The sequence below is a fragment of the Astatotilapia calliptera genome, chromosome 12 (genome assembly GCF_964374335.1).
Source record: "Astatotilapia calliptera chromosome 12, fAstCal68.1, whole genome shotgun sequence".
NCBI lineage: Eukaryota > Metazoa > Chordata > Actinopteri > Cichliformes > Cichlidae > Astatotilapia > Astatotilapia calliptera.
In genome coordinates, this window is record NC_137433.1 from 21,352,397 (window position 1) to 21,371,338 (window position 18,942).

Genomic DNA, 18,942 nt, shown 5'->3' on the forward strand with positions numbered 1-18,942 from the left:
CCACTGACGTGGACCCCTGGTTGGTGTGGTTCAATAGGTAGCCTTTAGGGTCTTTACTCTTTTTTTTTTTTTTCTTTTCACCACAAAGGAATAACGGGCGGATGGAATATTGTCGTCATTTGTGTGCATTTTGACTATTTTGCTATATACACCAGAAATTGAAATTGACCCTTACAGTCAAAGCTCCGGGAAATAATGCCTCTCACCATGTACGCCACGAGACGTTTGGTTGCCGAGGCAACGCAAAACACCGTTTACGGTGAGTTTCAGAGCTCGAAATCGCTGCCGACATGATGATGTTAACTAATGGTAAATAGGTGGATAAAATATTGTGGAAAAATATGGTGCACGACGATTTACGAGTGGAGTGGATCCTACAGCGGGTGTCTGCTGGGTTTAATTTAAGGAAATGTCCCGACTGTTTCGATGAACTGCTCAGTCGGAGAGATGGAGAAGAAGAAGAGAAAATTATCCGTTATTTGAACTTCGTCTCCGAGGAAGACTCTCCATCGTGTCTTCTGTTTTTCAAAACTGTTAGAGAGGAAGAACGTGAAGTAGAAGTTCCCGTCGGTAAGTCCTGGTGCTTGTGCCCTCACTAGGGCTATCAGTCACCCGCAGGTCAGAAAGCCCAGTGTCTCTGAAAGCTAATTCAAGTTTGCAAAAGTGAATAAAGTTTCGATGAACCCGTATCCTTTTACTGTATTGCTTTTGGGTTAATGTAGGATGTTTTTACTGGTACCTTTTACCATGTTTCAGCATACTCTCAGAAAGTTTATTACTTATGTACACTCAACAAAAATATAAACGCAACACCTTTGTTACTGCTCCCATTCCCCATGGGATGGACGTAGAGACCTAAAATTCATTCCAGATACACAATATAACCATCCCTCCCAAACAGTGGTCACAAATCAGTCCAAATGTGTGGTAGTGGGCACATCTGCCATATTGAGATAATCCATCCCACCTCACAGGTGTGCCACATCAGGATGCTGATCTGACATCATGAGTAGTGCACAGGTGTACCTCAGACTGCCCACAACAAAAGGCCACCCTGGAATGTGCAGTTTTTTGCGCTATTGGGGGTCTGGGGACCCAGAACCGGTCAGTATCTGGTGTGACCACCATTTGCCTCATGCAGTGCAACACATCGTCGCATGGAGTCTATCAGATTGTCAATTGTGGCCTTTGGAATGTTGGTCCACTCCACTTCAATGGCTGTGCGAGGTTGTTGGATATTCGTGGGAACTGGTACACGCTGTCGTATACGCCGGTCAAGCACATCCCGAACATGCTCAATGGGTGACATGTCCGGTGAGTATGCTGGCCATGCAAGAACTGGGACATTCTCAGCTGCCATCTGCCCTGAACAATGTGAACCATGATTCATCCGTGAAGCGCACACCTCTCCAACGTGCCAGACGCCATCGAATGTGAGCATTTGCCCACACAAGTCTGTTACGGCGACGAGCTGGAGTCAGGTCAAGACCCCGATGAGGACGACGGGCATGCAGTTGAGCGTCCCTCAGACGGTTTCTGACAGTTTGTGCAGAAATTGTTTGGTTGTGCAAACCAATTGTTCCAGCAGCTGTCTGGGTGGCTGGTCTCAGACGATCTTGGAGGTGAACCTGCTGGATGTGGAGGTCCTGGGCTGGTGTGGTTACACGAGGTCTGCGGTGGTGAGGCCGGTTGGATGTGCTGCCATATTCTCTGAAACGCCTGTGGAGACGGCTTATGGTTGAGAAATGAACATTCAATGCACGGGCGACAGATCTGGTTGACATTCCTGCTGTCAGCATGCCAATTGCACGCTCCCTCATTGCTTGTGGCATCTGTGGCATTTTGCTGTGAGACAAAACTGCACATTCCAGGGTGGCCTTTTGTTGTGGGCAGTCTGAGGTACACCTGTGCACTACTCATGATGTCAGATCAGCATCCTGATGTGGCACACCTGTGAGGTGGGATGGATTATCTCAATATGGCAGATGTGCCCACTACCACACATTTGGACTGATTTGTGACCACTGTTTGGGAGGGATGGTTATATTGTGTATCTGGAATGAATTTTAGGTCTCTACGTCCATCCCATGGGGAATGGGAGCAAAAACAAAAGTGTTGCATTTATATTTTTGTTCAGTGTAATTTAACAACGCTGTGGACATTTGGACCGCAAGACAACATCTAACAATAATGTTTACATTACCAGAAAAGAAAACTGGAGATCCTGAGCCAGGTGGGGCAGAGAACACCACCGACTTCATTACAAATGATGATAGGGAAAGTCATGTGAGATCAAACTTTAAAACTGATATAATTATTAATGCATTATTGATTGAGAGGCTCAAGATAGTTAAGGTTTAACATATTTCTGGTTTGGTGATTTCAGAGGACTGAGATAAATCTGGTCTATCACACTGAGCTTCACGTAGCTGTCAACCAGTACCCACAGAGATTTTTGAAATCTTGTGTCTTCTACTTTCTCAGGAACACAAAGGGTGAGATGCCAGTTCCTCATCGTCATACTTAAACATGTTCAAGCCTCTTATTTGCTCTCTTTAGGGGTCACCACCCTGGATCACCTGGCTCCATTTCCCCCTATCCCTAGCATCTTCCTCTGTCACACCAACCCTCTGCACATCCTCCTTCACTCCATCCACAAATCCTCCCTGTGTTTTTGCTCTTTTCCCTCTTCCTGTCAGCTCCATATTTGACATCCTTTTCAGATTAAATCCACTATTCACTCTTCAAATTCATTCTTCTGCACATGTCCAAACCATCTGAGTTTTGCTTCTCTAACTTTATTTATCCTTCTGATGTACTTATTTCTAATCTTGTCACTTCTAATGTTCCATATAAAAAAGCAATAAACAAGATACTGTGTTGTTGTATTATAAAACAGAGACTATTGTTGAACCACTGGACATGAATGAGGTCAATATCATGATGCCCTCGCTGTTTGACATCGGCATGCATTGTGGAAACCCTCTTCAGGTGCTGCAAAGCAAACTTGCCCATGTAAGAAAAATAAGAAATACAACTGATCAGGAGCAACTTTTGTTAGTAGGACTGAAAGTTGATGTCACAGCAGCATACTAGCTTTTAATCTTATTATTGTATATGGAAAAACATCAGATTTTCTAATGAATATTTGACTGCATCTCCTCTCAGGTCTATATACCCATGCTTACTGCCAACCAAATGGCAGTAGCTGGAGCAGGTGATCAAAGTGAGGAAGTTTCTCATCAGGAGAAGATGAATGGGAAGAGTGAAGCAAATGAAACAAAGAGTTTAGTGAAGCCAAGTGGGCAATTTATTATTCGTGATGAGTTGCTCAACATAACGCATAAACATTTGGGACTGCTGAACACGACTCTCCAACACCTTCAGCTTGAAGGTTCGTTTAATTACTTGAACCAAGGGCTTGCTATTGTTAAAGGCAACTCACCATGATTTTTAATTTTTATTAGAGTATATAGATTTGCAAGCAAATGCTTTTTCTTCTCTCAGTTTCCAAGCAAGAGTATCGACTAGTACTGATAAATGTCTACAGGACATTAGTTATTTTTTATGCCCATTCACAAAAAGTGATTCAGTCTAAAAGCATTCTACATGTCACAGATGGGATTTTACTGCACATTCCTGAGCTGGAGTTGGAAGACCTGCCTTCGAATCCAGAGATGGTAGAAAGCTTGGAGCAGTGCTTGATGAACTGGCAAACGCAAATAACCATTGTTATTGAGGAGCAGAAAAACAAAAAACCACAGGTTTGTAATTGTAATTTCGTGTTCTGAGATTCAGTCCAGGAACTAAAGCAGGAGAAATAATTTTTCTGCTAAATTTATGCAATATTGTCAAGAATTTAAGAAATACCCATCGACCTAAAAGGAAAACTTTCAGTTAAAGAATGTCTCAACTGCACCTGGTGACATGCAGTCGCTAGACTCAATCATTCACTCTCCATTTTCCTCCAGGCGCCTGGTCCTTTGGCTGAGATAGCACTTTGGCAGGAACGTGCGTCTGTCCTTAATGCTCTGAGTGAACAGCTTAATCATGCTGCAGTAGGGAAGATCGTGGAGGTGATGACCAAAGCAGGTGCAGGCATTGTTCTTACACTGGAGGGAGCGATTGCTGAACTTACTAAATACCGTTTGGAGTCAGATGAGAATTTACGCTTCCTCAAGACACTAGAAAGGCATTTCATGGTAAGAACATTATTGCTGACTATAAAAAAAAAAGGTAGTTACATGAAACTAAAAGGTTCCATGAATCTATAAATTTTTTGCAAGGACAAAAGGAAAAGGAATCAAAAGAATGATTGTGGATCTGTTGTGTTAACTTCTCCTTCACTTTTATCAAAGCTACCATTGTCTGTTTCAGAATCTGGCTACTGGAGCAAATTTTGGTGTGATCTTGGAGACCATCCCTCCTTTAATGGAGAGCCTGCAAATTGTATGGATGATCTCCTACCACTATAACACGAACGATTGTATGGTCCCCTTAATGGAGCGAATTGCCTGGCAGCTGTGTGAACGTGTGACTCAAGCCATAGATGTCCACACGCTGTTCAAGTATATGTGGACCCATTTACATATTCTGAGACTTTTTAATTTATAGTAAAACCAAATTTATTGTTCAGTAGTCAAACAGAATCATTTATTCAAATGTGATGTTTTCTTGTGTCAGTATAATAGTGTGTTGTGCCTTAAACAGAAACAACAGGGGAGTTGCCAAATCCAAGGTCTACGAAGCTAAGCAGGTTTTAAGTCAGTGGAAGACATCCTACTTTGAGAGGCGTGCTGAAATTGAGCAATTGAGCAAGGCTTCACGTTGGGAGTTTGACCGTAAGAAACTGTTTGAGAAGACTGATTACATGGCTTCTGTCTGCCAGGATCTGTACAATGTTTTGCAGGTTGGTGTGAATATTTATATGTATAAAATACATATATAATTCATAAATACTGACCTCTCACACAATATCTGAAGATTTGAATGTGTAAAATAAACTTCAGATTTTTATTTCTCATGTGTTTGTGTTGGGTAGATTTTGGAGGAGTTTTACAATATCTTTGGCCCAGAGCTATTGAGTGTGACAGGTGACACAAAACACATTGATGAAGTGCACCGCACAGTGGAAAATCTGGTTGTGCCCCTTGAGGAGGCCGTTTTTAGTCCTTTCAACATCTCTAAGATGAGCAGCTGGAAAATGATCATGCAAGACTTCAACACGGCAGTTCAGGTGGGTTTCAGATATTGCAGAAGCTGTTTGGTTGTTCTAAATGCACAAAGTAATTAAACAGCTTGGACAAATATAACTGTGCAATATTTCAAGCTGAATGCGTGTGTCTGTTTAGGCTATTGAGGCAGAAGCGATGCACTTTATTGATGAGTCTTTTAAGACACTGCACTCTTCAACTGATGCCTTTGACATGCTGCTGAAGTTTAAACACATTCGCACCAGAGAGGTCATCAGTAACCATCTGATGAAAAAGCTTGACGATATCTTGGAGCAGTACTGCAAGGAGGTAATATGCTATTGAATAAAACATGCTGGCATCTATTTAACATTAAAGTTACTGTTAAAATCATTTTGAAGCTTCAGCTGAGGAACAGTCCACCCAAGACAATGTGACTTAAGTTGGTGAGCATGTGTGTATAAAATAATGCTACAGCTAACTAAAATCTACTAACAAATGACATTTATTCTTTATACCTTTGATCTGTCAAGCTTTGGCTAACTTATCCTTATAAAATCTCGACGTAAACGTTTCATAAAGGTAAATACTAAAGTTTTGTAATTTATGTGAGTGACACGTCATTTTGTTGGTGTGGTTGTAGGTGGACAGGACATGGGAAATTTTTGAGACAATGAAAGACAAACCACCGTTAAATAAGAATGAGCCTCCTGTGGCTGGGGCAATCAGATGGGCACGATTTCTATTCCATCGCATCAAATATGCCATCCTCCCCTTCTTGAAAGTGCCGGAGATGTTGGACTGTGAAAAGAACAAAGTGGTGAGTTATTTCAAAACGCTTTATGTCACCATTAATGTTAAACTGTTTATACACTAAAATGCTTTTTAAAACCACTTTCTGTGATTTTCTTTCTTTCTTTTTCTTTTCTTTCTGCTGTAGTTTGCTCAGGCCAGAGAGAAGTATGTAGAAGTGGCAGAGCAGCTGAAGGACTATGAGGCAGCAAAATATGAAAGCTGGATGGCGGAGACAGAACATAATTTGCCTTTGCTAATGAAAAAACCCATTTTGGCCATGGTTACCAGTAAAAACTCAACTCAAACAGAACTAGTATGTGTCTTTTGCTATTTCCTCATAACTGTTGTATCTTATATTGTGTGTTTGTGAAGGTTCTCTTATATTGTGTGTTAAGACTCTCTAAAATTCCCTGCATTTTTCTCACTTTAAGGACGTCCCGCCACCTGAAAGTTGCACACCAAAGGGTTTGCGATACATTGTGAACTTTGCTCCGGAGATCAAAGAAATAATTTCTGAGGCTTACAGTCTTGAAGCCCTGGGCTACACTGTGCCTGATCTAGCTCAAAATGTTGCACTTCAGGAAAACAAATTCATCAGGTGATGAGACTCACCCGTAACTGACTAGAAAACTCAAAAACCAGTACTTGATCTCCTTTCTCTCTTGAACTGTTTCGTCCTTCATCTTAGGTATGTCAGTGATCTGAGCAAGCTTATCAACCGCTATCACTCTGCATTGGACAGTTTGAATGAAGCACATGTCGTCATGCTGGCTCCACATATAAAAGTAGTCAGAAAAGGCATCAGTTTGGGATTCAAAAGACTCAACTGGAATTCCTTGGGTACTATTCATACAAAGGCTGACATCTCTGTTTATGCTTGCTGTCAGATGAAATTACTTTTGTATAAAACTGAAATCTGCTAATGTTTGGTTTTAGGCATCCCAGATTTCATCAACCAAAGCCTTCAGACTGTAACTAAGTTTGAGTTTGTCGTGAATCAGATTCATGAACATGAGAAGGCTATTGATTCTAAGTTGCAGTCCATGATGATGGCCAACTTACTGAAATTTCCATCACCAGATGCCTCAAACGACTTACCAGGTAGATGTATTAGAAGTATACTATTAGTTTACTGGAAATAAAGAATTTGTGCATACATTATTTTAATAGTTTCATATTTTTTCCTAAGCTATTAAGGGGTTCTGTGAACACATTGAGCGAGAGCGAGTCAAAACTGTGACGATGCTTGCCAAGAAGTATGCTGACATTGGAGTCCTTATAACTAGAATAGAACAGCTGAGTGTGGAAACCAGCACTGGCAGAGCCAAATGTATGGTAGATTATTACCAACACTGGGAACACAGAATACTGGACACTCTTACAAAGATGGTGCAGAGGTAATGAGTAATGGTTTTGAGCCTGCATAGATTGTGAGTGGTAATAATCACCACATTTCTAACAAGTAGAATGCTGTTAGTCTTAACCATTGCAACATCTGTCATGTTTGTTTTCATATTCAGAAACATTCAGGCCTTTAATATAGCGCTGATGGGAGATAAAGCTCTTTTTCAAATCACCGCCATCCTGTCTGCACCTAAGATTGTGTTGCAGCCCCAAAGCAACGAGATCTACCGCCTGCTCGTGCAGTGTATCACAGACTGTGTAGTTAGCACCAAGGTGGGCTCATCACAGTGTTTTGTTTAGTCTTTTTGTCGCTGCATTAAAAAAATAAATGATTTTCAATTTACCACTAATAATATATCTTAACTTTGGATTTATTTTTGTGTTCAAGCAATTTGTGCGTTGGATGCATGGGACCTGCATTAAGTGCCCTCCACAACATGTGGGTGCTGAAGATAAGCTGGTGACATTTAATTTCTACAGTGACGTGTCCCAGCTTCCTCAGATCAAGGAGAGCTGTGTAACTGTATCTCAGAACATCCAGCGTCTGCTTTTCTCCATCGATCAGTACCTTTACCACTGGAAGCGCTATCGGGTTCTTTGGGAAAAGAACAGAACCATTGTCAATGAAAAGTTTGCTGCAAGGAAGCCGTCCTTTGTCATGTATGATTATAAGCTGCAGTCCCTTGCTCGTATCAAGCAGGAAGTGATGCTCGAGCCTCAGTTTAAGAATGAGCACAGCGTATGCCTAAACCTGGAGCTTCTGGCCCACACTGTGAGCGAAATTGCTGAAGCCTGGATCAGTTCACTTGGTAGCTTACTCAACAAGCCTGCTAAAGAGGACATCTTTAACTTGAGAGATGAATTCATGGTAGTTAATCATAATACACAGTTTGTGTTTACAGTCTTTATCCTAAATATTCTTTGGCTTTTATGTGATTTATCTTTTTTGTGATTATTTTGTACAAAAGCAACTGTCTAAGAAGCTGAAACAGAGTCCTGACACTTTTGACGACCTGAAGTCTGTCCTTGGCACCATCTCAGCCATCAAGAACATGTCATTAGAAGTGGAGATGAGAATCACAGATATCCAGGAACAATACAGAACACTGGCCATGTATAAAGTGGAGGTACTGTGTCTTTTTACAGAGAGAGAGTGTGTGATCAGTTTGTCTGTCTGTTAGCAGTCTGTGCAACTCACTTTTAATTTTTTCAGTATGACTCCCTAGAATGTCACAATGATGCCATAATATTTTACAAAATCACACACTGCAGGGATATATTTTAAAATCTCAAGTTCTATAACTTATAGAAGCCAAAGACTTCAGTCATTTCTGTTCCAATCACATGGGTGGAAATAGGAAAATGTTCAATTTTAGTATGTAATGCTTCAAGGTTATGGGTTAAAGGTCAGGGTTCTGCAAATTAGGAAAAAGTTTATTTGAGTTCGGATCATGTAGTTCTTTAAACTAAAAAAACATTTATTTCAATATAACATTATATGAATTCACAATGAAAAAACAAAACAAAAAATACTACACTAGTTTTCCATATTAATATTGATATCAGCACAAATGATCTATGAAAGCAATGCCGGTGACATTATTGGGGATTTCTATATTACCGATACTAACATCAGCATGGAGTAATAAAAAGAAAATAAAACATCAACATTTCTTTGTATATCCCTTGCCCTTTGGGGGGAGGCTCTGAGTGCTCTTGTATAAAACCTCAAAAGTGATCTTGTTTCCCATTTTAAAAAGTTTATGTCTTATGTGCTTTAGGCAGGTGAGGATGAATGGGAGCTGGTGGCCTGCATTGGCCAGATGTGGAGTGACCTTTTCATAGAAGCCAGACAAGTAGACCGAAGTCTGAAAGACATCAAGAAATCATTTACTGTGGTAAGATATCAATCCCATACAATGTTCTTAAACCTAAAAATAAACAGAAATGTTCTTGTCTTACATTTATGATTGCCACACTTGTCTCCCATCCACACACCCAAAGATCACAAAGGAGAATATCGAAGAGTTCAAACAGGAGTTGTCTGTGTTTGCCGAAAGCTTCAACATGCATGGTCCTGGAGCTGTAGGAGATGATTTGGAGAAAGGTACTTGGGCACTTAGATGAATGCTGCTGTTGCTGAGTAGAGAATAGTAGTGCATGGTAAATGTTGAAATGTAGTGGAGCAACAAGCCCGTGTTACTTTTATTTTTGCAGGACTGGCCATTATGGGAAAATACGAGGCAGATCTTGCAAAGATTGTAGCAGGTCAACAGGAAATAACTAATGCTGAAAAGCTGCTGGACTTGTCAGTCACCACTTTCCCAGAAGTTCTGAGCATAAAGAATGACATGAATGGCTTGAGACAGATATATGATATATATAAAGCTCAGCAGGTGGGATATGCTTGTAAAACACCAGTGCATAATACACATAAATGTGATCATTTAAATTTTTTTTAAATTTTTATATATATATATATATATGCTTGTCCTGTCATCTTGCAGGATGCAAAGACACAGTGGTCTCAGACCTTGTGGATAGATTTAGACATCCAGCTGCTACAACAGGGCATTGAGGGTTTCATCAAACGCTTAAGGCTGCTGCCCAAAGAAGTGCGGGCCATGCCTGTGGCCTTTTTCCTAGACGGACGCATGAAGGAGTTCAGAGAGTCTCTGCCTCTTTTACTGGACCTGAAGAATGAGGCCCTCAGAGACAGGTCTGTCTCAAGATTGATACTAGTGAGAAACCAGAATGAATATAATACCCCCCCAAAATTTACAGTTAATAACGTAGCTGGATTTGTTTTATTGTCACTTAGGTTTAAATTTATTGCTCCTAGCGGATTGTTCTGCAATACGCATAATATTGACAATAAGTAGAGTATTAAATACTCTACTTATTTAGATGTAAACTTTTGAATTCACGTGTTCAAATTATCTATGTCCAGATAAAACAAAAAAACTGAGAATAAAAATGTCTTTATATTCAAGGCACTGGAAGGAACTGATGGAAAGGACTGGCACCAGCTTTGAGATCAACCCTGAAAGCTTCACACTGGAGAACATGTTTGCTATGGAGTTGCACAAATATGCAGATGTCATAGGCGACATCGTCACCTCGGCTGTAAAAGAGCTTGGTATTGAGAAGGCAGGTTCTCTCTTTTTTAAAAACATTCTCAAAATGGAATAATCTGCCAGTTCTATCAGTTCATCAGGGAAATGACAGTTACTTCTAAAACATGTTATCTGTATCTGGTTCCAGGGAGTAAAAGGAGTGGTAGAGACCTGGGAAAACATGAAGTTCAATGTTCAGCCCTATTTCAAAGGCACTCAGGAACGTGGCTCCATTCTGGGTGCGGTGGATGAGATCTCACTGAATGTGGACAATGATGTCATGAACTTACAGAGCATGGCTGGCAGCCGCTTTGTTGGACCCTTCCTTGGTACCATACAGCAGTGGGAAAAAAATCTGTCTGTTATTTCTGAGACTATTGAGGTGAGTAAGACTGGCCAAATTTTCCTTCACCCTTAGGCTGATCCACAAAATACTTATAGGAAAAAAAATACGTCTTTCACAGGTCTGGTTGCTCGTGCAGAGAAAATGGATGTACTTGGAGAGCATATTTATAGGAGGAGACATTCGCTTGCAGTTACCTGAGGAAGCAAAGAAATTTGATAACATTGACAAAAGGTTTAAAGACGTAAGTGTTGCTATAATATTGGTCTTAAAAAATTAAAGTACTTTCTTCTAGACTTGTCAAAATTACATCTCTCTTTGTTTGTGTAGATAATGAATGACACAGTGAGGAATCCAAACATTAAGCGCTGTTGCCTGGTTCCCAACCGGCTAACAGACCTGCAGGCCCTGAGTGACGGTTTAGAGAGATGCCAGAAGAGTCTTAATGATTACCTGGACTCAAAGCGACATGCATTTCCTCGCTTCTTCTTCATCTCTGATGATGAACTGCTCAGCATTCTGGGGAGTAGTGACCATACCTGTGTCCAGGAACATATGATCAAGGTATTTGGCAAGTACAAGCGATGGTGGAGTGGTAGACAAGACCTTAATTTTTCAAAGTATAGATAGGGAGGCTCATTGTTTCCAATGTGTGTTTTTTCTTTTGTCTCACAAGATGTATGACAACATAGCATCTCTGAGATTTGACGTGGATAGCAATGGAGAGACAGTAGTTGGAGCCATGGTGTCTGCTGAGGGTGAGGTGATGGAACTAAGACAGCCTGTCGCAGTGGAGGGCAGGGTGGAGGAGTGGATGATGGGGGTGCTACTGGAGATGAGGAAGACTAACAGGCTCATCACAAAGGAAGCGATCTTCCACTACTGTGAAGACCGGAGTAGGTATGTGTAAATAACATGCACCAGAGAAAGAAACCGCTTGTGTTGTTATTTTTTATTTTTTTGAATATTTTCGTACTAGCCAGGGGTTTTTTAGTCCTCATCAATCAAAATGTTTGTTTCGAAACACACAAGGTCATTTCTGATGGTTGGCATGTCTTTGTCTTGAGCAAACTCTACAATACCAAGGTGATACTGGCCAATGTATATGCCCCCAATGTGGATAATATTGAGTGCATTTTCTCTTTATTGCCTGATCCGAGCTCATACTCTCTAATACAGGGTGGGGATCTTAACTGTTGGCTCCCCAACCCCATAACTTTAAGTAAATCTCCATCGTTTGTTCAGTCCTGTCTGTCTAATTGTGGTGTCTTTGACACCTGGCACTGTCTCAGTCCAAACTCAGTTTTCTCACAGGTCCACCATACCTATTTTAGGATTGATTATTTTATTATTGATAATCAGTGGCTTTCATCGGTCCGCCTCTGTGACTACCAGAGCATAGTGGTGTAGGATCATAATTTTATAAAATTCAGCGAAAAAACAACAACAATCTTTTGTGTTTCAAACGAATACTACAAATGAATCTTCTAACCTGATTATTTGGGATACATGAAAGACGTTTCTGAGATAGCAAATAATTTCTTATTCAGCAAACATGAAAAGGCCAATACAGAGCAACTTGAATTACCCAACCAAATTAAAGAAATGCTGTATTTTCCCTCCACTGAGACCTGTGGGTATGTCCCCTCCTTACATGCGGAGAAGGCATTTGACTGTGTGTAGTGGGAGTATCTATTGTTACAAAAATTCTACTTTGGACCTAAATTTATTTATTGGATAAAATTGCTATATTTCTTCCCTAAAGCCTCAGTCCTTTTGAACTTCCAACGGTTACAGCCCACCAACCTCCAACAATGAACCTTGGCAAGGGTGTCCTTAAGCCCACTACTACTCTTTGATTTTGCTATAGAACCATTGGCTATCACACTCTGAAGCTATGCAGATGCCTCAGAGATTTGGAGGATAGGAGTTGTGCATAAAGATCTCCTGGTCTTCCTAGTGGATCTATACCTTCTATGTTGTCAATTATCATTCAGTTTGGCCAGGACACATTTGGAACTTACATAAAAGTGAACTCTTCTGGGTAAATGGAGGAGAGTCTGGGCCAGGATACTCAAACTTCCCATTTAAAATAGCAGAAAACCAATTCACATATCTGGGCAAAACTGTTACAAGGAAGTACAAATTTTCTGACTTCACTAAATAATACAAAACAGTTTCTGACACAGTGGTCCCCCCTCAGCTAAAACTCTGTTAAAATGAACGCTCTTATTCAATTAGCAATAACAGCTAATCGTTCCACCTGGTGTGGAAATATTTAGCAAAGTTCCATCGCTACTCTTTAAGTTTCAACAAGGAAGGGATTCTCTTTCTCTCTCTCTCTCTCTCTTTAAATATATAATTTATTTATGTATGTGGATCGTCATTTATTTATATGTATATAATTATATAGAATATATACATATAATTCTATTCTTATTCTATATTATTTATTCTACATATATTTCTCTTTTTATGTAATCCGGCTTGAGGATGGGGTTAATTTTTGGGAAAGTTGTGGAGCATAGAATTGCACACTTTACCTTAACTATGTTACCTCAACAATAATCAAGTCTAGTTTTGTTCATTCTTAGAATTGAAGACCACTTTGCATTCAATGCTTTTTTGGATTTCTTTCTTTTTTTCCCTTCACAAGCTCTGCAATGTTGTCTTTTCTATTGTGTTTGTTATAAATGTGTGCAAATGTTCTGTTTGGTTAAACTTAATAAAAATATCTTTGAGAAAAAAAGTTTTTGATATTCGCTAAGAGGCACAGTGATGACACGTTTGTGACCGAAAGAAGTGCCTGAGTGTTTTTGCCATTGTCTGCGTGTGCAAGTCTGGCCCTCAGGTAATCTGTCATTGCAATGTTTTACAGGGTGGATTGGATGTTGCTGTACCAGGGCATGGTTGTACTAGCTGCTAACCAAGTTTGGTGGACCTGGGAGTTAGAGGATGTCTTTAAAAATGTGAAGAAAGGAAAGAAGCATGCACTTAAGAACTATGCTGAGAAAATGCACAAACAGATTGATGAGCTGGTGTCACGCATTATTCAGCCTTTGAAGAAAAATGACAGACGAAAGCTCAACACTGTGCTCATCATTGATGTCCACGCAAGAGACATAGTGGACAGCTTTGTGCTAAAAAGGTAAACTTGACTTTTGCAGGTTTGAACATTTGTTTGTGGCAGTGTGTTTTAAATAGTGAAAATAATAAAAGAACGACATTTAAAGTTCAGTTTCCTTCCAGCATAATGGATGCACAAGAATTTGAATGGGAAAGCCAGCTGAGATTTTACTGGGTCCGGGAAGATGACAACTTATTTGTGCGCCAGTGCAGTGCATCTTTCTCCTATGGCTACGAATACATGGGGTTGAATGGGCGGTTGGTTATAACCCCACTGACAGACCGGATCTACCTCACTCTCACACAGGTCTGGGATATAAGCAAATTTTTAATACCTAAGCATGTACATTTTTTCGACTAAAACATGCCTGTCCATGTGTATTTGGGATGAAGGCACTGTCCATGTACTTGGGTGGAGCTCCTGCTGGACCTGCTGGTACAGGAAAGACAGAGTCCACCAAGGATCTGGCTAAGGCTTTGGGCCTGCTCTGTGTTGTTACAAACTGTGGTGAGGGCATGGACTACTTGGTAAGAAGCTTTTCTGGGATTTAAAAAAGTGCAGTCATCACTTGTCATCACTCTAGCTTTTTACGTGAATGTCCTCTCCCTTTGTGTCCAGGCAGTGGGCAAGATCTTGTCTGGCCTTGCACAGTGCGGAGCTTGGGGCTGCTTTGATGAGTTCAATCGTATCGATGCCTCAGTGTTGTCAGTGATCTCCTCCCAAATCCAGACTATCCGCAATGCTCTCATTCTACACCTTAACAGGTTTTATGTAAGTCTGTTTAGTTATGTGGGACCAGCAGTGTTGGTCAAGTTACTTGAAAAAAGTAATCAGTAACTAATTACTGATTACTTCCCCCAAAAAGTAATCCCATTACTTTACTGATTACTATTTTCAAAAGTAATTAATTACTTAGTTACTTAGTTACTTTTTAAAAACACGATTTGCAACCTGAAGAGGTGATAAAGCGATAGATCTTTCAGCCCAATTCTACTTTTTCTACATAATCCATCATACAAAATGTAATCAAATGGAAAAGTCTCTTTTTTTAACTTGTTTTATCAGTTTTAATCTTTTAACTTTATGCATCAAGCAAAAATTTAATTATATGCAACATTCCCTGACTTGAATAAATTAGTTTAACATTTAAACCTATTTTCTGCACATTCCAGCACATAAAATAAAATATTTTTTGTGTTTACACTCACTCTTTCAAATAGATGCAAGTAAAACACAGGAGAACATAAATAAAGTCAAAGACTCAGCGGTGCTGTTGCTCTATTTTCACCTGTAAAGCAGGACTGCGGTAGGCGGAGGTTTACCCTGGTGCAGGTGTGCCGCGGTCAGTTGAAGAATCCGCGACTTCCTCTGTGAGTTTCCCATTACGTCATGGCGCACTCGGTGCTTGCTTGGAAGTTTAGGGTTTTTTTCGCTGTAAAAAGAAGTTTTCTTCCCACGCACAATGGACGCTAATGTTTTTGTCACTTTTTATGGAATCAAACTCAAAGTAAGGTCAGTACTTCCACGCTTTAAACGCTGCACGCTCATACTCTCTCCCACAATCGATATGTGATCCATTGTTGATCTGCAGACAGCTGTTGTCACTAACTGCGCACTCGCTTACGTCACTGTCGTGAGACATTCTCGCAAAAAATCACGGTTTTAGTAACGCAGTAACGCAGCGTTCCTACGGGAAAGTAACGGTAATCTAATTACCGTTTTTGCAATAGTAATCCCTTATTTTACTCGTTACTTGAAAAAAGTAATCAGATTACAGTAACATGTTACAGGTAACGCGTTACTGCCCATCTCTGGGGACCAGTAATAAATATATATTTTTCATGTATGCATTATATATGTATTACACCTAAACACCTTCCATCTCCCTATACGCATCAGTTTGAAGGGCAAGAGATCAACTTGGATGACCGCATAGGAATTTTCATCACTATGAACCCTGGTTACGCAGGACGTACAGAGCTGCCTGAATCCGTCAAAGCTCTCTTCAGGCCTGTGGTGGTCATTGTGCCGGACCTGCAGCAGATTTGCGAGATTATGCTCTTCTCTGAGGGTTTCCTAATGGCCAAGGTACCACATGCACCCATGAACTTGCATTTGATTTCATTTGCACATGCTGTCAGCTGTACTGCAAGAAATGCATCATAAACTATGTACACGCACAGGTTATATTGTATTACTTTATATTGTTAAATAGTACAAAAAATGCATATGAAAATAGATAACTTGGAGATTTTGACTTTTGACTGATAATAGTGTTATTAATGTGTCTCTACTTCTGTTCTTTTCAGGTGCTGGCAAAGAAAATGACCGTACTTTATAAGCTGGCTCGTGAACAGCTGTCCAAGCAGTCTCATTATGACTTCGGCCTGCGCGCTCTCAAGTCTGTCCTAGTGATGGCAGGAGAGCTGAAGAGAAGCTCACCTGAGCTGAGCGAGGTACAGAAAAATAACAAATAAAACTTTTTCTTTTTCTTTTTTTTTAAATTGACAGAAAACCAAGTTGCTATTTGTGACTTCTCAGGTAAAAGTTGAAGGTTGATTTATCCTAGGAATATGTTGGACATTTGTAAAGGTTACCAAATGCTCGATTTGTCCTGTATCATCCAAAATTTCTTTTTTTAAGATGACACAGAGAATGTAAGATAGAGGTGCAAATCTTATATTTGTTTATCAATAGTTTAATTCTTATTATTTTACACAAAAGTTGGAGCTGTTATTTGTACTGAAAACTGTCCTTCATTAAACTATTGTTACATAGCCCCCATGTTCAAAAAATATTTGTGTGCAACAATTTTATAGGTTCGTTTTTTATTTTTTCAGTATTTTCAATACTGAAATATTATGAAGTTGATGTATAAATGCATAAATTCTTTTTCATTCATTCCGTCGTTCAGTTCATGTATTTATGTCTATCCCTCTGACAACAGGATGTGGTGTTGATGCGGGCTCTCAGGGACATGAACCTACCCAAGTTTGTGTTTGAGGATGTCCCTCTGTTCCTCGGGCTGATCTCAGACCTGTTCCCTGGGCTTGATTGCCCCCGTGTTCGCTATCCCAACTTCAATGATGCTGTGGAACAGACCCTGGAGGACAAAAAATATGTCATACTACCCAACCAGGTGCAAAGTCTCATATTTGATGTTGTCTATCAATTTCTAGCAAAGTTTTGCTGTTTAAATGTGTCAACAGTAAACTGTTGCATCCATCTGTTGTTTCAGGTGGATAAAGTGGTGCAGATGTATGAGACAATGATGACACGGCACACTACAATGATTGTGGGTCCAACAGGTGGAGGAAAATCAGTGGTGATCAACACATTATGTCAAGCTCAGACAAAGTCAGTTTAACTTTACATCGTCTCTCTGATCTTTTGTGTGAACAGTAGTAACTTTTAATCTATCTCACCATCAGAATGGGACTGCAAACCAAACTGTATCCTCTGAACCCTAAAGCCATGAGCGTGATTGAACTTTATGGTATTCTGGACCCAGACACGCGAGACTGGACTGATGGGATTCTATCCAACATCTTCCGTGACATTAACAAGCCTACTGACAAAAAAGACAGGAGGTAGACAATATTTTTAGAAGGCATGTAATCATCCATTTAGGATAACAAGAAATCATTTCTGTAAATCACCTGCTCTTTGACAAACAGGTACATCCTGTTTGATGGGGATGTGGATGCTCTGTGGGTCGAAAATATGAACTCAGTGATGGATGACAACAAGCTTCTGACTCTAGCCAATGGAGAAAGGATCCGTTTACAAAGTCACTGTGCTCTGCTGTTTGAGGTTTGTCTGAATTTCAAGATTTCTGTTAGTAGAATACAATTGCCTGGATTGTGCCTCAAAGAAAGCTTAATGTAAGAAAACTACCCACACAGGTTGGAGATCTGCAGTATGCTTCCCCAGCTACTGTTTCCCGCTGTGGAATGGTATTTGTTGATCCTAAAAACCTGCGATATACCCCATTCTGGCAAAGATGGGTGAACAGCAGACCTGATAAGGTTTGAGAAACAAAATCACTGTTTAAAATGCATACTTCTCTAGACTTTTAAATACTGTTGTCTCTTTTTTTTGTCTAGGAACAAGAAGTGCTTAATAGTCTGTTTGAGAAATATGTCCACAGCTCTATTGACATGATTGTGGATGGTGTTGTTGATGGGAAACAAGGAGAGAAACTTAAGACTGTTGTCCCCCAGACAGATCTGAATATGGTAGGATAATCTCATCCACTGTAAATGCTCCTTTGCACTTGATTGTATTTAAATAAGAAGAAATGAATGGAATTAATGGTATAGTCTCATAACCTGAACTTGAACTAACTATGCATGATATGTGTGTTTAGGTCACTCAGTTGTGCTTAACACTGGATGCACTTCTTGAGAGTGAAAACAGCACTCCCGAAGTCCTGGAGTGTTACTTTCTGGAAGCTCTGTACTGTTCACTTGGGGCTACATTGCTGGAGAGTGGTAGGATCCAGTTTGATGAGTTCATCAAAAAGCTGTCCTGCCTACCTACAGTTCATGATGAGAAAGCCCTGGCTGGGCCTGGCGAGATCCCAGGTAAAAGGGGATGATTTCTTCTTATTTTATGGTGAAAATGACCATTCATTCTCTTGGGTTTATAGTGGATTGATTAATGATTTATGGAGAAAAAAAGAACTATGATAAACCTTTTTCACAGGTATTTGTGCCAGTTTTTAAACTGTTTTACTTAATATTGTTAACAAAGTGACTTCATCCATATAGGATGCCTCCCAACCTTGTATGATTTTCACTTTGATGGAACACAGGGGAAGTGGGTTCCCTGGAATTCTCTGGTCCCCAAATACATCCACAGCCCTGAAATGAAGTTCATTGATATCCTAGGTAAAGGTCTTGTCTGTATACTGTGAAAACTGGGCAACATAGGTGTAAATACATGCATCATGAATTATACATT

At 40.1% G+C, this 18,942-nt stretch overlaps 1 protein-coding gene across 1 annotated transcript in view; it reads left to right on the forward strand.

The window, feature by feature from the left end:
- The first annotated feature begins 8 nt into the window (after positions 1-8).
- dnah10 (dynein axonemal heavy chain 10) overlaps positions 9-18,942 on the forward strand; it is a 31,224-nt gene continuing 12,290 nt past the window's right edge. Inside the window, exons 1-43 of the mRNA XM_080308690.1 lie at positions 9-570; positions 2,207-2,286; positions 2,387-2,495; positions 2,900-3,015; positions 3,169-3,394; positions 3,619-3,764; positions 3,972-4,202; positions 4,378-4,568; positions 4,711-4,909; positions 5,042-5,236; positions 5,352-5,522; positions 5,836-6,012; positions 6,133-6,300; positions 6,419-6,585; positions 6,676-6,827; positions 6,924-7,088; positions 7,177-7,384; positions 7,508-7,664; positions 7,780-8,259; positions 8,360-8,518; positions 9,173-9,289; positions 9,396-9,498; positions 9,609-9,787; positions 9,899-10,110; positions 10,385-10,545; positions 10,660-10,889; positions 10,972-11,094; positions 11,181-11,414; positions 11,527-11,750; positions 13,729-13,998; positions 14,100-14,283; positions 14,370-14,504; positions 14,596-14,748; positions 15,877-16,065; positions 16,287-16,433; positions 16,925-17,116; positions 17,216-17,334; positions 17,409-17,567; positions 17,655-17,790; positions 17,883-18,005; positions 18,084-18,215; positions 18,347-18,563; positions 18,750-18,869. Of these exons, the coding sequence (XP_080164816.1) occupies positions 342-570; positions 2,207-2,286; positions 2,387-2,495; positions 2,900-3,015; positions 3,169-3,394; positions 3,619-3,764; positions 3,972-4,202; positions 4,378-4,568; positions 4,711-4,909; positions 5,042-5,236; positions 5,352-5,522; positions 5,836-6,012; positions 6,133-6,300; positions 6,419-6,585; positions 6,676-6,827; positions 6,924-7,088; positions 7,177-7,384; positions 7,508-7,664; positions 7,780-8,259; positions 8,360-8,518; positions 9,173-9,289; positions 9,396-9,498; positions 9,609-9,787; positions 9,899-10,110; positions 10,385-10,545; positions 10,660-10,889; positions 10,972-11,094; positions 11,181-11,414; positions 11,527-11,750; positions 13,729-13,998; positions 14,100-14,283; positions 14,370-14,504; positions 14,596-14,748; positions 15,877-16,065; positions 16,287-16,433; positions 16,925-17,116; positions 17,216-17,334; positions 17,409-17,567; positions 17,655-17,790; positions 17,883-18,005; positions 18,084-18,215; positions 18,347-18,563; positions 18,750-18,869 (7,585 nt within the window). The 5' untranslated portion in view covers positions 9-341. The remainder of the gene's footprint in view (positions 571-2,206; positions 2,287-2,386; positions 2,496-2,899; positions 3,016-3,168; positions 3,395-3,618; positions 3,765-3,971; positions 4,203-4,377; positions 4,569-4,710; positions 4,910-5,041; positions 5,237-5,351; positions 5,523-5,835; positions 6,013-6,132; positions 6,301-6,418; positions 6,586-6,675; positions 6,828-6,923; positions 7,089-7,176; positions 7,385-7,507; positions 7,665-7,779; positions 8,260-8,359; positions 8,519-9,172; positions 9,290-9,395; positions 9,499-9,608; positions 9,788-9,898; positions 10,111-10,384; positions 10,546-10,659; positions 10,890-10,971; positions 11,095-11,180; positions 11,415-11,526; positions 11,751-13,728; positions 13,999-14,099; positions 14,284-14,369; positions 14,505-14,595; positions 14,749-15,876; positions 16,066-16,286; positions 16,434-16,924; positions 17,117-17,215; positions 17,335-17,408; positions 17,568-17,654; positions 17,791-17,882; positions 18,006-18,083; positions 18,216-18,346; positions 18,564-18,749; positions 18,870-18,942) is intronic.